At 36.7% G+C, this 15,321-nt stretch overlaps 3 protein-coding genes across 5 annotated transcripts; 1 reads left to right on the top strand and 2 right to left on the bottom strand.

The window, feature by feature from the left end:
* Window positions 1-86: 86 nt before the first annotated feature.
* On the bottom strand, window positions 87-3,799 carry LOC110725094 (cyclic nucleotide-gated ion channel 18-like). Its single transcript, XM_021904563.1, has 5 exons — window positions 3,734-3,799; window positions 1,367-1,551; window positions 970-1,150; window positions 620-856; window positions 87-563 (listed from the first exon to the last, which is right to left on the bottom strand). Exons 1-5 carry the CDS (start codon window positions 3,797-3,799, stop codon window positions 87-89), a joined length of 1,146 nt encoding a protein of 381 aa, XP_021760255.1.
* On the top strand, window positions 3,701-8,141 carry LOC110725273 (FHA domain-containing protein PS1-like). Its single transcript, XM_021904761.1, has 7 exons — window positions 3,701-4,139; window positions 4,508-4,713; window positions 4,959-5,453; window positions 5,674-6,699; window positions 6,810-6,957; window positions 7,047-7,417; window positions 7,505-8,141. Exons 1-7 carry the CDS (start codon window positions 3,854-3,856, stop codon window positions 7,751-7,753), a joined length of 2,781 nt encoding a protein of 926 aa, XP_021760453.1. The 5' UTR covers window positions 3,701-3,853; the 3' UTR covers window positions 7,754-8,141.
* A 749-nt stretch (window positions 8,142-8,890) lies between these two features.
* LOC110725272 (protein SENSITIVE TO PROTON RHIZOTOXICITY 1-like) lies at window positions 8,891-14,340 on the bottom strand. Of its 3 annotated transcripts, XM_021904759.1 has the most exons (3): window positions 12,900-14,339; window positions 11,318-11,525; window positions 8,891-10,660 (listed from the first exon to the last, which is right to left on the bottom strand). In XM_021904759.1, the coding sequence occupies exon 3, from the start codon at window positions 10,616-10,618 to the stop codon at window positions 9,047-9,049; it is 1,572 nt and encodes a 523-aa protein (XP_021760451.1). In that variant the 5' UTR covers window positions 10,619-10,660; window positions 11,318-11,525; window positions 12,900-14,339; the 3' UTR covers window positions 8,891-9,046. The 3 variants fall into 3 exon arrangements, with proteins under 3 accessions (XP_021760451.1, XP_021760452.1, XP_021760450.1); XM_021904760.1 differs by lacking the exon at window positions 11,318-11,525 and having other exon boundaries at window positions 8,891-10,627; window positions 12,900-14,340; XM_021904758.1 differs by lacking the exon at window positions 11,318-11,525 and having other exon boundaries at window positions 12,900-14,336.
* Window positions 14,341-15,321: the final 981 nt, after the last annotated feature.

The following is a 15,321-nucleotide window of genomic DNA, read 5'->3' as shown; positions in this document are numbered from 1 at the left end:
ATACCTCAAGTATTTCATACAAGGGTTCGTTTTAATAGCCGTTGAGTGGGAAGAAAAGATACAGAGCAATATAACGACAACCCATCTTATGCTATATAACGTTGGAAAGCACAGCGAAATTTTCCATCATGGTGGAATTGGATTGCCAGGAGTTTCACATCATCAACCCGCAAAGAAAATGCATCAACATCAGTAACACACTTGATTGTTTGAGTTGCAGGTATAAGGTTGCTAGTTGTGGTGGGGTGTGAACACAATTCCAGCAACTCCTTCCCACACAAATCCCCCGGTCCAAGGATAATGCATTGCCCACCATTGTTGGCACCTGAAACCTCTAATTGTCCACCAAATACAAACATAATTTGGCAAACTGGTTCACCCTCAATCGCTACATAGGTACCTTCATTGCTGGAGAATGTATGGAGGTAACCACTGATAGCACTTATGAGAACATCATCCATCTCTGCAAATATTGGCATCTGAAAAATGAACAAAGATATGACTTCTCTCCCTGAATGGTCATTACACGGAGTATTTAGGAGGTCATTCTCCCTCCATGATTGCTGATTGTATTAATGAACAGATTAGAGGAAGTATGAAAAGGAAGGTAGAAACTGACAGTGCCGATTATCTCCTGATACAAATTTCTTCGAATGTCAGATCTTATATTCTGTGGAAGTGAATCCAACATGGCTTCATAATTGACGCCTCTAGTGGCACTCCATTCAGATTGAATAGCTTGCTTAACTTTCTTCTTTAGAGGTGGAGGTAACTGATGATACTTAACCCATTCTTCTACTATCCTCTGTCTTGCTCTTTGCCTGTCTTCTTTCACTTCTGTGCATTGCAAGATGGACTATCAAACAGAAGGCAAAACGGTTCTATTGTCAGTTAATGACATCAAGTGCGTATAAATAACCTAAACCAAGGTCCTAGAGTACTCCGTATTATAGAGTAAAAAGACAATACCTGCATTTTCGCTAACAAGTCTCCGAACAAAAGTAGACCAAAAACTACAATGATGAAACTGAAAATTGCTTGTGGTATATGAGCTAGCATTGAATATCTGGCCAAAGGAACTGTGACAAAAGGGAAATACATGAACATGACCATCAACTGCAACATTGGCTTTATCATTCGATCAAAATATCTGAAATCATGTTATATATGAGTTTAAATGTTGATAGAGTTCCTAAAACACAACTTATGCTCCAGCCTAGATATGCATAGCCGCCCAATAATATACGTAGTTTGATACACCTATTGCATATTTTCTTATGCTCTTGTGAACATTATGTTTTCATCTATGATCTATGAGATTATAAGAAAGTAAGGCATCATAGCAGTAAAATAGTAAATTATATACCTTAAACTTTTAAGCCCCCAAGCCAAGCAAAATGTATACTTCTGAATAAAGCTTCTTGTGCCAATTTTGGTGTTTAAGGCTTCTGAATATGTACCACACTGCAGACTGAATTTTTCAGTACATCTCGAAAATAGTTCATTCCAGTCAAGAGTTGCAGCATGATCAGGATCCCATTCGTTTACTGCCTTAAAGTTGGCATGTATCCATCATAGTATAGGGCTCCCAGTCCCTGCATAAAGTGATCAGGGAGCTGATGAGTACGTGTAATGAGTAGTTTCTGAAAATGTTCAGATCACCCCTGCTCTTATTTAAGGCTAAATGCTTATTGTTGTCACGCCATGACACCTCACTATCTGTGAAATCTATGAAGTGTTTTAAAAACTAGTAATATAGAAAAGGCAGCCAAGCGATTTTCTTCTAAAAACTTCTCTGATCATAAAAGATAAGATGTTGGATGCATACTAACATGACCTGTCAGGATGAAATACAAGAGGTTTTGCAAAGCTCCTAACCAAGCATTCTTCATAAGAATTCCCCTTATTCTCTCTCTCTTTGGCGGTAGGGGGACCTTGATAGAGAGTTGTACGAAAACCAAATCGATTAGACCATCAAACTTCAAACCTACATATTTCTATGACTATTAATTGAATTTCTACTCTAGGGTCTTTAGCTAGCCATATGGGTCTAATACAAAACTGTAACCCTCTTACATTAACATATATAGAATGTGTTCTAATCTCAAGGGGAAATTGTGAACCCTACATCATTTCATGCCTCTTGTGTGAAGTACATACGTCTTAAAATTCAACTCGTTTGGGAGTGTTTGGTTCGCGGAATATAGGTATGAGGTATGAGTCTAGAATGACTAAAACTCATACTATATATTTGGTTGTCAAAGGTATGAATTTTAAACCCATACCTCAAACCCATTAGGTATGGGGTTTGAAAACCTTGGGGGGAGGTGGGTTTGACCCATTCCGTTCCCTTAGGTATCAAATAAAAGGAGGAAATAGTGAGAAATTTCATTCCAAAATTGAACCAAACACATGATATTAAGTATCAAGTTCCAACCCGATGTCACCTTAACCTCATTCCTGATTCCAAACCCATACCACTTTGTGAACTAAACGCCCCCTACGACAATTCTACTAAATTCTTTTTGTGAATCCAGCGCTTAGAGAGATTAATATTTCGTTTCATCTCTCAAATATTAGTCTTTATTGTTTCTTTGCCCTTGATTGAAATTTGACCTATGGACTTGGGTGTTGTTTGTTTTATATGGAATCTACTTTCCATGGAAATTTGTATTTCATAGGAATTAAATACCTACATTCAATTGGTTGGCATGAAGGAAGTTGCAAATCATGAGAATTTTGACTTACCTAGGGGGGTTGGGTTTTGGGTAATTAACTTCCCATGTTTTGTAGGAAGTCATAATTCCCATTAATTTGCAATTTCCACATTTACACTTTTTATTGTCAACCAAACAACTCATCTATTTTCAAATTCCCATGATTTTTCACTTCCCCATTTTCTTTGTGTAACCAAACAAGCCCTTAAACTATTGCAAACAAAATACTCCCTCTGTCCGTATTTTTTTGCCCATTGTAAATTATGGGGTCAAACTTTAAAAACTTTTACTATAAATTTTCATTAATCAATAAGAGGTAATATAGTCATGTTGGGTTTTGTTGGATTCGTCTAATTGTATATTTTATTAATATCAAGTTTTTATAATTTTTACGCGTAGAGAAATAAAATTATTTGCATTACGAGACGTGTTTTGGAAAACGTATAAAGTCCAATGGGACAAAAAAATAAGGATAGAGGGAGTAATTTTTTTTTTTTTTTTGACAAGAATAGAAGGGGTACTTGCTTAACTTGTTTGGCCCACAAATGAACATACTCCCTAGTCCCTACTATCGTGTTAATTGTGTCGTGCCAATAGTTTCAAAAGGGCTGCTTCAGCATGGCCTAAGCCCCCACGTGGCCACGTGCCACAATAATGCATTTGTGTTTACCCCAAATTCAAATTGTTTTAATGTGATTTGTTAGTTTTGTCAAACTATGTTGTATGATTTGTATCCTCCTTATAAAAACCACGGCTCAAGTTCATCCCATTGTCCATCATGTGCCGTACTGTGCTTATCATATGTTATATTCCATATACAATACGGAGTATAATTTTTCTATATTGTGTCATGACGATTTGGCCTAGTGACATCCTTAACTTAAATAGTGTCATAGACTCATAAGCGGCCTTACGGCTTACGGGTACAAATTTATTAGAGGAAACAATAGAATGTAGTCAATGTACTCAGTACAATTGAGAAAAAATATATCCGTTACAACATACTTTCAACATACAGTATCACATTTTAAAGATTCAGAAGTTAAATTTGAAAAAGCTGAAATCAACAAAACCCTCGCCATTTTAAACCTCCCAAAATTCTCTCTCTTCCACTTCCGATCATCATCACCGGCGCAATGGAAAACCAGAAAGAAATGCAAATACCAGTATTTACAGTTTGGAAGAACAACGCTATTCTCAAGAACATTTTCTTAATCAACGCCCCTCCTGTAAATCAAAATGAAACCCAGCAACAAAATGATGAATTCTGTAAAATCCATCAAGAATTTGAAGAAACATTAGTTGTTGGGCGACACCCAGATAGCGATATTCGCTTAGAACATCCCAGTATTAGCCGTTTTCATCTCCGCATTCACTCTAAACCCTCTTCCAAACACCTTTCTATCACTGATTTATCTTCAGGTAATCGATTTTTCTTCTGAAACTTTGTAAAGTTCAATTCAGTACTAATTCTAGTGCTTATTTGAAGTTTTTTATTTGAATTGTTGGGGTATTACTCGAATTTTCGAAGTTGATTTTGTGGGTTTGTTTTGCTTTGCTCTGTAAATTGTGTTATTTGGTTTAACAAAATGAGAGTTTAATGGTGGAAGCAATTTTGAAATTTTGTGGGTATTCTAACTTCATTTTATGAGGGTTCAAAAGTTTGTGGGTCTTGATTTTTTTGTAATTTCTATGTTTATTTCGTTGTGATTTTATATTTTCTGTAAGGTTTAGGGTTTAAGAATAATGTGGGTTTTGATCTTTAATGCAATTTTGGTGTTTCTGTTTAGTGCATGGAACTTGGGTGTCAGATAAAAGGATAGAACCAAATATAAGAACAAGGATGAATGAGAGTGATAGTTTGAGGATTGGAGGGTCGAGTAGGGTTTACAAGCTGCACTGGATTCCATTGAGCCAAGCTTATGATGTTTCCAACCCTTTTGTGCCACCCTTGGACTTTGTGCAGTCGCAAGATGAGGATGAAGGGATCATCAAGGTAAGATAAATTGCACTCTTTATCTATTTTAGTATGTATAAGGTTATTGATTGTTTGTTGGTGATAGATGACTAGATGAAATTGAGATATGCAATGAGATTTACTGTGATTGTCTGTTGAGACATTGGATATTAATCATATAATGTATATTTGCCTATTAGTTGGAATTGGACATCTAAACTGTGCTTTCTTTTATCCTGCCTGGATATAGTTCTTGACTATGTTTTGTAAATTGGATATTTTAGGATGAGAATTCACTAGGACAGGAAAATGAGGAGTTACAAGCAGTTGATTCTGTTCCCAAGGGTGTAGAGTTTGGTGATTTGTGTGATGATGATATATTGGATGTAGAGAAAGTTGCTCAAAACACAGACAAAATAGTTATGGCAGTGGACAATGACTGTGTTGAATTGGAAGACCCTGGTATGGAAGGCTTGATATCTTTATTTCTGGATGAAAAATCTCAAGTGTTCGCACAGGAATTAGTGAGTAATGAAAATGTGCAACCTTTGGATTCTGCTTTGGAAGGTTTGGTGCCCTTATTTCTGGGTGAGAACTGGGAATGGATTGGGCAGGAAGGGAAATATATGGCATGTCCCATGGAAGAAGAATATCCTCAGTCAGTGAAGCTTGAAGACATGAGATCTGTTGGTTCTGTTTTGGAGGGCTTGGATACCTTGTTTTTGGATGAAATCACTGAACAGCTTATGCAGAAAGATGAGGATGAAGAGATTGTCATGGTGAGATGATTTGCACTCCTTAACATCTTCTATCTTTCTATTTTATTGATTGTTTGTGGGTGATAGATGACTATGAAATCGAGAAACGCTATGAGTTTTATTACTATTGGGTGATATATAATATAAGCCTATTTCAGGATATTTTTATGGTCTTCTTTCAATACATTTTCCTTCATATAGTTGCTGATTTTGTGTTCATCATGTCAATTGCGTATTTTAGGATGAGGAACCTCAAGGAAAGGAAAATGAAGAGGTACATGCAGTTGAATCTGCTTCAGAGGATGTGGAGTTTAGTGTTCTATGTGATGATGACAAATTGGTTGGAGAGCAAGTTGCTCCAAACACAGAAGAAGTGTGGACTTTCTGGTGTGAATCACCAGCAGCGCTAACATCACATCTTGCCACTAATGAGGCTCTTCTTTGCACTGACAACAATCACCTTGATATAGAAAAGCAGTTCCCAGAAATAATATCTGATACTAGAGTATCTTCTGAAAGGAAATCTTTGGAGAGTGTCAACGTGAATTCATCAGTCAAGGAACACAATGAAGGCAAGCTTTGGAGTTTTTGGTCTGGAAATATGGGGGTGGAGTCTTCAGTGTGTTCATCATTGTCTGATGCAAGCTTCTTATCGGAGTTTGAAATTAAATCATCGAGAAATGGCTTTGATAGTCCACCACTCAGCTCTATTAAAAGGCCATCTGGTAGTCCTCTGATAACATCAGATCAGAGCATTTGGTCCCGAAGAGGTAAATTACAAAGTTCCCCCCAGATTTTAACGAGTGCGTCTGAAAGAAATAAAAAGAGAAGTGATCAGAAGATTGTCAAGCATGAACCTGTTACTAGGGCTCTCTTTCATGAAATGGAAAGCCAAGAAGAGGAAGAAGTCTTTACTCCAGACAAAGAGCACTTTACCCCTAATACTCACAAGTCCATGAGAAAGTTGGCTATGTTGAAAGAAGTAAAAAATTCAAGTTCAGGGAAATCACCCCTTTTAAAGATGATTGGAAGCCCAAAATTCTACTATGAAGACAGCTTGTCTCCTTCATCAGATAAAGAGAATTACTCACCCAAAAAATCTCTGGAGAAGAAAACAGCACACCGTGCTTCTTCTAATCAAGCAAAATCACTTAGGCTAAGGGAGAAAAAACATGAAAGGATGCCTTTTCAATCCCTTCTGGCAGATTCACCTCAGAATAGTAAATCTGAAACTTGCATTCCTGGTGCTGCTAAAGTCTCAAGCAAGGTTGGCAAATGCTGCATTCCCTTTTTTTTTTTTTTTTTTTACTTAGATCTCTTTGTATTGTAATTTTATCATTTAAGAAACACTTTTATTGATTATTCCTGATACTTTAGACTGATATACCGGACAAATGCTTTGGAGAAAAAACCCGACAATGGAGTATGCTAGTGGACACTACTACTCTACTGAACAAAGAATCAAGAAAGGCATTGCAGCTGCTTGAAGGTCTCAAGGGAACTCAACTCATCATCCCCAAAATAGGTAAAATGAACTGCCTGAATTTTACTGCTATTGCCATAGTCAATCAAATTGTGAACCTTTCTGTATGTAACTGTGGCTTGTTTTGCCAGTCATAAAGGATCTTGCTTGTTTGAAACGACAAACGAGTTTCTTCAGAAGAAATACAGAGGTATCATCTGCATTAGAATGGATAGAAGATTGCATGGTTAAAACAAAGTGGTGGATCCATGTTCAAAATTCCACAGAGGAACAGCGCTCTGTTGCAATAACCCCTCCAGCATCACCTTACTCTCAAGTCAGTTGTGGGACAGCTGCAGGCTCCTTTTCCTTCTCCGCCCTTGAATTTCGACCAGAACTTCTCTCACCCTCTACAGAAGATCATGTACTTGACTATGCTCTCAGCTTCAGGAAGAATAAGAATGACGGACAGCTCGTCCTTCTCAGTAATGACATCACTTTGAAGATTAAGGCCATGGCAGAGGTAACCAGCAACTAAAATGCTCCTATAAATTATCGTCTTATTCTATATTCTTTCGTTATCTTGATGCAAGTTTGCATGGCATTTCAGGGTATAATTTGTGAGCCGGCTGAGGATTTCAGGGAAAGTTTGGTGAACCCATTCTCTGAGAGGTTCCTGTGGACTGACAGCTCCCCAAGAGGTCAAACCTGGTCTTACTCAGACGACTTTGTTCTGAGAGAGAAATTTTATCCAAGCTCATTGAAGATGACACCCAAGGCTATGGAGAATGTCAAGGGCCTGAAACTGATCCTGCTTCATAATTCACAGTATTATGAACGAATGACTGCAATTCGTTAGGTGATTTAGGTTCATAGCTGGGGCAGGGCAGGTTGTGTAAAGCTCAAGTTTGGTTAAAATCAAGGCCTCAAATTTTATACTACATACTTAAATGTATCAATTCCCTTGATGCTCATTCCTGATAATTTTCTTATCCCTAGAAATAAATAAATTCATTCAATATGAATCTCCTTTTTTGCTATTCATGCTAAAAAAAATCTGATCTCTCTTAATTATCTCTCTTAAATTCTCAATGATGGGCATATTATTGTGAAATTCTTACGACGTTCTCATACGGTAGGGTTCGTGTTTGATTTTCATCAATTCTTTCACTTAAAAACTTTTGTATCTGAATTATTTTTTAAAAGAAATTAAGATAATTGTGTTTGACAATTTGAATTTTGTAAGGTTTTAGTTCGTCAATCTAAATTTGATTAAGACAAAAAAATCAGTAGAACCAACTACCAAAAACGGCATCCCCATGGCCCAATCAGTGACCAAAACCGGTCCAACCATGGCCCAATCGGCTCAAAAAAAAATGATTATTGTACTTCATTATTCATATACAACCAAATAAAGGCAAACTATTTTTTTTGTTTTTTTTTTCCCCACAATTGACTAAATCAGACTATATTAATCAAACCGTTCATAAACTTTTTTTTTCACGAGTAAATTTACTGAGGTGCATTGGTGGAATGGTGGTGGGTTGTGACTCGTACTGGGCCAATGTGTCTTAAGGTTTGGCTAGGTAACTCACAGCTGATCCCACTGGGTGGTTCTTGCAGACTGATGCCTGAGTTTCCGAAGAGGTAAAAAAACCCGTTCTTGCTCATACGACATTCTTGGAGAATGGACTGAAGATGACCCTGCATCATAATTCACGGTGTATTTTTAAACAAACTGCAATGTAGACAATGTAGTAGCCCAGTAGTGTACCTATATGGCTATATGCAGCCTACATTTCCGATTCAACATATTGATAGTTACTAAGCTGTAATTTACAATCACTTCTATATCATGTATTTGGAACCTATAAAATCATATGGAAGGTTGGTAGCTAGGCAAGCATTTAGCTTGCTAGAACCCATTAGCGATTTTAACATTAGATTGAAGCCGAATTAATGAAAGAATGAAGCATCCTTTCAGAAAAAAAAAATATGAAAGAATGCAGCACACATTTGTAATGTGCAATGATCATATATAAAGCATTTATTTAAGCTAAGCAATTACAGGAGCTTGAGTCCATCCAATTTGAAAACAAGTAAGGATGATAGAAGCTCCTCTGCACAAAAAACTTAAAAACGCCAACCAATACTAATGAACGTCGTTACTGACACACATCATCCCATCCTTTTCTTCAGAATTGAGGAACGAAAAAGAACTTGGTGAATCATCAAAATTGGTTAGCGGAAAATCTTGCAGCCCACCAAGACTATATTCGTAATTTAGCAGAGAGAAGAAAGGATCATCAACATTCCCCTTTCCATCCATCATAATCTGTGCACCATTTTCATTAGCACCATTGGAGCAAAAGCTAAATCCCATATTTGCAACATTGTTTGTCGTTTCACTGTTATTTGAAATATTAGATGGCACAGATGTTCCTTTATGTTCCTCTGAGGGAATGGCTGGAGTATGACCCTGGAAAAGAGCAATATGCCCAAAAAGCTTGTCTTTTCGAGAGAAAGTTGTTCCACAAGAACACAGCCATTTATCCCTGCCACAGTGTTTTTCATGGGTCTTGAGATCAGCAATAACAGAGAATTTCTTGGTATGGCATCTGCTACAAATATAACTCTTGTCGCAATGAGTTCTCTTATAATGATTTTTCACACACAAAATAGTTTTCAGAGGCTGAAACTTCTTATGCTCCTTATTCCTTTTGCAACCTACAAAAGGACAGGAATACCTCTTCAAAAGCACCTTTTCTGAACTAGACTCTTTGTTCGGTTTTGCCAGGGCAGCTGGAGTTTTGTACTCGTCTCCATGACCTCTCATGTGCATCCTCAAATTAGCATCTCTTTTGAAACCCTTCCCACATATGGTACAGAAGTGGGTATGTGGTGCAAGAATTTCTTCCTTTTCTAATTGCAAGATTTCATATGATCCAGGAGGAAGATGCTCTTCTTCCTTGCCATCATCATCATCTTTTAGTTCATGATCTTCTTCCATGTTGTTGCAGTTCATTTCAGTTACACAATTGGCCGGTACCTCCACCTGGTTTGACTGCTCCACTGGTTTAACTTCACCAACAGCTTGCTTTACTTGCCCTCTGTTGTTTTGCGATATCATACCGGTACCAACAGTTGTTGCTGAGGGAAAAAGGGTCCTATTAAGAAGCAAGCTAGAATTAGCAGCAGAGAGGTTATGCTTCATTGATGGAAGTAGACTACCAGCTGCTGATATCAACTGAACTATAATTGAAGTAAGATCAGCTGTGATAAGCTGCTGCTGCTGCTGAATTACAACTTCTTCTTGGTTGCCAGGAACTTGAGCTTTTCGGCCAACGATCATATGAACTAGCTCTTGGAGTTGGTGGATTTTTTGTTCCAAGAAAGAGAGATTATTGAGCATTGCTCTTGGATCAAAGTTACTACCATCAGGCATCTGATTCATATGAGCCCCATTTTGGTTTGGAATTTTTCCCTGGTTACTTGGATTGCCAACAAGCAAAGATGAGTTCTCGGAAGGTTGGTTAAATTTGGAGAAAGAGGAATCTATCCTCATGCTGTAATCAAGTATAGAAGGATCTTCCCACTTTGACGGTTCCTGAGAATTAAAATTGGTGAACGGCTGATTGTTCAGGGATGCATTCTGCTGCACTTCATTCCCAAAAGTTGAAGGCTCAGTCCAATTTTCTGAATTTGGCCTATCTTTAACGTCCATTTTCAAATTCTAATCAGGGACAAATTTAACAGATGGCCAAACCTGGATTAATCACATAGAAACATTAATATTCCAGTGAAAGAAAAATAGCTGCATGTCCACACAGATTAGTAAAAATAACAGTAAAAGTATTTAGGTAGATCAAAAATCAATCACTTCCATTTTAGTATTCTACATAGCAATAGACAACATCAGGGACCTCGGCAAATAAATCCCCTTGTTTTTTATCCACTGATATACTTCGTATGATACATGATATCCAGCATCATTCTGCACTTGCAACAATATTATATGTACAAACTACAAAGCCTAAAGATGCTAAAATGATACTTCGTATGTATCAAGTTATCAACCATTTCAGTAGTTCAACTGTTGATAACATCTGGTGAGCAAAAGAGCACAAAAATCTTACCAGCCAACGCAGCTAAAAAAAAACAAAAGGTCATCCTAAAGGAAATAGACTTGCTCTATATTTATGATTGTCATTCAAAGATTTGATATTTTTCCTTCTGCACTTCTAACTCTTTCAACAGTTACACAGATTAGGTGGTAGATAATTGATGTCAAAATCAAGTTAAAATATCTCATACATCACCCTTTTAAATATTCTCCTTTTAAATATTCTCCATGTGATAAATATAAAAAATAATAAATAAAAAAAAAATTAAAAAAAGTCATGTCAATTATTGCCTTTCTTACATTTATTTGCTTGTTTCCCGTATTATCAGTTTAAGTTGTTCGTTTTCTTCTTTTCTTTGTAGCCATATTAAGAGGAGTGGCAATACTCTTGCCCACTTGATAGCTAGATCTGAGTGTGCCTCTTCCTCGGAGCTTGTACGCTTTGATCCTTTCCCGGAGAGCTATTTACAGCTTGCGGAAATGGACCTATTATAATATTATCTTTTGGCTGCTTTCAAAAAAAAAAAAAACACCTAAAAATAAAAAAAATAAAAAACTATGATATCCTCCGCTATCTCTAGGCTCCAATGATATCACATTTCACTTACACAACAACCATAACCTACAGTATTTCATCCCTCTTATGGAAGAATAAACACCATTCTCCTGGGTTGCTACACCAGGGAAAAGATGACAGTTCAAACTTTGGATTGGTCTGTAAACTTGTCATGAGATATAAGCCATATAAAATTTTAGAGCATATTAGTCTTCATCAAGTAAAGACAAACTTATTAATCAACACAATTCCCCACCCCCATTCCCCCAAGTCCCCTTTCCCCGCCCCAAAAATTTCTGGCTTTGTATCCAAGCTCTACCTTATCTTCCAAACAAACCCAACATATCTTCAAAATCCTGAAACTCCGTGAGAGATTGATAACATTAAAACAGTAAGAATCATGATCTGCTGGTAATAGGCATCAAAGCAATACAGGCACATGGGGATAAAAGGCAACAAGGCCAACCTGGTTGAGCCTAGCCATCTAGCCCATCATACTAGATACTCACAGAAATACTCTTAAATAGTATACTCTATCCATTATAGTGGATTATTCTCCACCTCTATGTGATTTCCCTCATTTTGAAGGATTTTCATCTTCTTTATGCTTTCTTATGGTTATGCTCAACATTTTACACTATAATTGTCATCATTGAAATTAGATTGGCCAGTTTCCCATAGAGAAAAGATTAAACAAAAAAACACCCAAAACATCTGGAGATCAAAGGAAAACCCCAATTCCTGCAGAAAGAAAAGCTGTCATACAAGTACAACCACCACCCTACACAGATACACTTGAATCATGATGCAGGTACGGCGCGGTCAAGATGTACACAACCTTACCCCTAACCAATCAAAGACAATAAGAGATGCACTTTCTGAACAACATACAAAAACTAAAGGATCATTATATTATGACCTCAACATCCAGAACCAACTTCTATTAAGCATATAATATATAATTCCTTCAAGATGTATCAATCCAACTCAAAACTAGCAAAATCTAAAGCAACCTATAACACCATCTCAGTAAAAAAAAAAAAAAAAAAAAAAAAAAAAAAAAATCATCAAGAAATTCAGCAAAATTTCAATAAAGATACAATCTTTATCAAATTTTAAGGTCAACCCACAATATAAAACACACAATTTCAAGAATGTCAGCAATTAAGTGCACAAAAATAAACATCACAGATCTTTCCCCTTCACAAAATTCCAGAAATTGAACTTAAAACAAGTACATCAAACAATTTAATAAATAAAATAAATCAACTTTATAAAAAAAAACATCATCTTTTGTATAAGGTGGAAAAAGAAAACAGAACTCACCAGATTTAGGGTTGCCCAAGAATCCTTTTTGTCAGCTCAGAGCCCTAATTTCCATCCAAATAAGAGAGAGAAAGTTACCCAGATGTTGAAAAGAGGAATTGAAGTTCAACTAGATCAATTAAATAAGCACCAAACAAATCAAAACCATAGATAAATAAATATTAATAATATAATAAATAAATACGGAGTAAATAGATAAAAAGGGATTCAATGTATTAGTAGCAATTTGGCAGCATTTTATGGTAGTCCCCCCGCCCCAAGCAACAGTAATACACTATGTGGGACCTAGATGAGTCAACTATTTGATCATCACCGTTAACTTTCCACTATATGAAGTCCAAGTCTCAATCACCACCGTTTGTTGGTGGGTCTCATTCTCATAAACATGATCATCATGATTCACAATTTTATATAAAAACAAAATTAAAGTAAAAATAAAAAGAAAAAATGTAAACTAATAATCCCACCTTTACTCCATCTTCCATAAACAATCCCACCTTTTGAAATTCCAGAAACAATCTCATCTTTGACGGGGGTCTTCCACTAACAATCCATAACCGGTTAAATTATTTTGGTAACCGGTTTTACTAGGTTATGAGACACGTGTCGACTTTTAGTTGGTTTATTCTATTTTTTATAATTAAAAAAAAAACAAAACCCCTAACCCCCGCCATTGTTATCGGGGCTAGCCCCACCCCCGCCCCTCCATATCACTGTCGCAGCCGCCTCCCTTCCTCGGCAACCCAACCTAGGCGTCCGACTTAATCTCAACTTCTCAATGATCTCTTCGTATCTTCTTCTTCTCCTTCACTAACTTGAGGAAGGTGGCTGGGGTCGAGTTTTTCGAGGCTAGGGTTTGGGTTTTCAAGGATGGGTCGGGTTTTTAGGGGCTGGGGATGGAGTTTTCAGGCTTCAAAGCCCAAAATCGACCCTTGATATTTCTTTTAAATTATTTTTGGGGCTAATTTAGGGGCTGAATTGTGGGTGTGAATTGATGTTGCAGCTATTGAATTGGAGGTCCAGCGGTTGTAAGTGGGCTGCATTGGTGGCGCGTTGATGCGGCGTTGTGAGGTGGGTTAGGCGGTGGTTTATTGCAGAAGCTGGTTGCTTGTTGTGAGCTTCTGTTGCGAATTTGTTGTGAGAAAGGTGCGTGAGTCGTGGCTGGTGCGATGGCTGTTGGCTGCAGTAGTAGCGCGGCTGCTTTCGGTTGCCTCTGGTGGTGAAGTGGGAGAAGGGCAGCAGCATGTTGTTGGTGCTAGGTGAGGTGTCAATGTGGTGAGCAGGTAGGCTGGTATGGTGAGTGAAGGAGCTGCGTGGGTGGAATGATGGTGGACTGGTGGTCCAAGGAGAAAGACTAAGAAAAAAAATTATTAACCGGTTTAACAGGTTGTAGGTCAAAAGGATCATTAGTGGAAGATTCCTGTCAAAGGTGGGATTGTTTCTGAAATTTCAAAAGGTAGGATTATTTATGGAAGACGGGGTAAAGGTGAGATTATTAGTTTACAATTTTCCAAATAAAAAAGGGATAAAACTTTTTTTACCCAGATGATTAAAGTTTTGATCTTTGAAATCTGAGTTGATTTCCCACTTGATAGGTGATATTCAAATTATTGGAAGGAAAAAAAAGAGCAATATGTTTAGAAAAATACTTCTATAAGTAAAAGTTATGATCTTTGGCGGTTGCTAGGAAGCTATGCCACCTGCGAGGAAGGTTCAGAGTGGGAGAACCGATGAAGAATTGAAGTTAATTGGAAGGAAGCAAAGTCAAAGCTAACAATTTAATACTGCCAGCCTTAAGCTAATCAGAAGTTAATTAAACCTATTAATTAGTGAATTATTTTGGTTGACTTTTGTCGTTTGCTCTTTTTCGACCAGACACAATCACATAATGAGTAATGAGTAATGAGTTAATGACACAAATGACCGATAGTCATGGAGATTGAAGATAAATTAAACTTATTAGATTGGATTGTCAAGTTTTATTCATTTTTTTTTTACCAAAAAAAAGTTTTAAATCATTCTAATTCAACCAAAAATTGCTGCTTTTTTTTTTCTTATGTGGTAAGGTTCAAATTAAAAATTGCGATTCATCATTAATTGAAATACTTACATCTTAAATAAAAAAGTTTTAAATCATTCTAATTCAACCAAAAATTGCTGCTTTTTTTTTTTCTTATGTGGTAAGGTTCAAAAGGTTCAAATTAAAAATTGCGATTCATCATTAATTGAAATACTTACATCTTAAATAAAAATTAGAAATTGTCAACATTTTAGTTTTAGATAATAATCCCTTATGGTCGTTAAGTGATTGTCAAGAATGATAAATAGGGTTTAACAACAATATTATAGTATATGGTGTAATTACTTAATTAATTAGTCACAATAAAATAAAGTTTAAATGTGTATGCAAATTAAGGACCAT

Source organism: Chenopodium quinoa, unplaced genomic scaffold (assembly GCF_001683475.1).
Source record: "Chenopodium quinoa cultivar QQ74 unplaced genomic scaffold, ASM168347v1, whole genome shotgun sequence".
Taxonomy (NCBI): Eukaryota; Viridiplantae; Streptophyta; class Magnoliopsida; order Caryophyllales; family Amaranthaceae; genus Chenopodium; species Chenopodium quinoa.
The sequence above is the reverse complement of the archived record's forward strand: the minus strand, read 5'-3'. Positions and strand labels throughout refer to the sequence as shown.

Coding starts and splice junctions, on each gene's coding strand:
- LOC110725094 (XM_021904563.1), bottom strand. CDS start 3,799: ATGGCGAGGGTTTTGTTGATTTCAGCTTTTTCAAATTTAACTTCTGAA. Junction 1,552..3,733: donor AATCTTTAAAATGTGATACT/GTATGTTGAAAG, acceptor GCCAACTTTAAG/GCAGTAAACGAATGGGATCC. Junction 564..619: donor ATCAGGAGATAATCGGCACT/GTCAGTTTCTAC, acceptor TAATACAATCAG/CAATCATGGAGGGAGAATGA.
- LOC110725272 (XM_021904760.1), bottom strand. CDS start 10,618: ATGGACGTTAAAGATAGGCCAAATTCAGAAAATTGGACTGAGCCTTCA.
- LOC110725273 (XM_021904761.1), top strand. CDS start 3,854: ATGGAAAACCAGAAAGAAATGCAAATACCAGTATTTACAGTTTGGAAG. Junction 6,958..7,046: donor ACTCATCATCCCCAAAATAG/GTAAAATGAACT, acceptor TTGTTTTGCCAG/TCATAAAGGATCTTGCTTGT. Junction 7,418..7,504: donor AGATTAAGGCCATGGCAGAG/GTAACCAGCAAC, acceptor ATGGCATTTCAG/GGTATAATTTGTGAGCCGGC.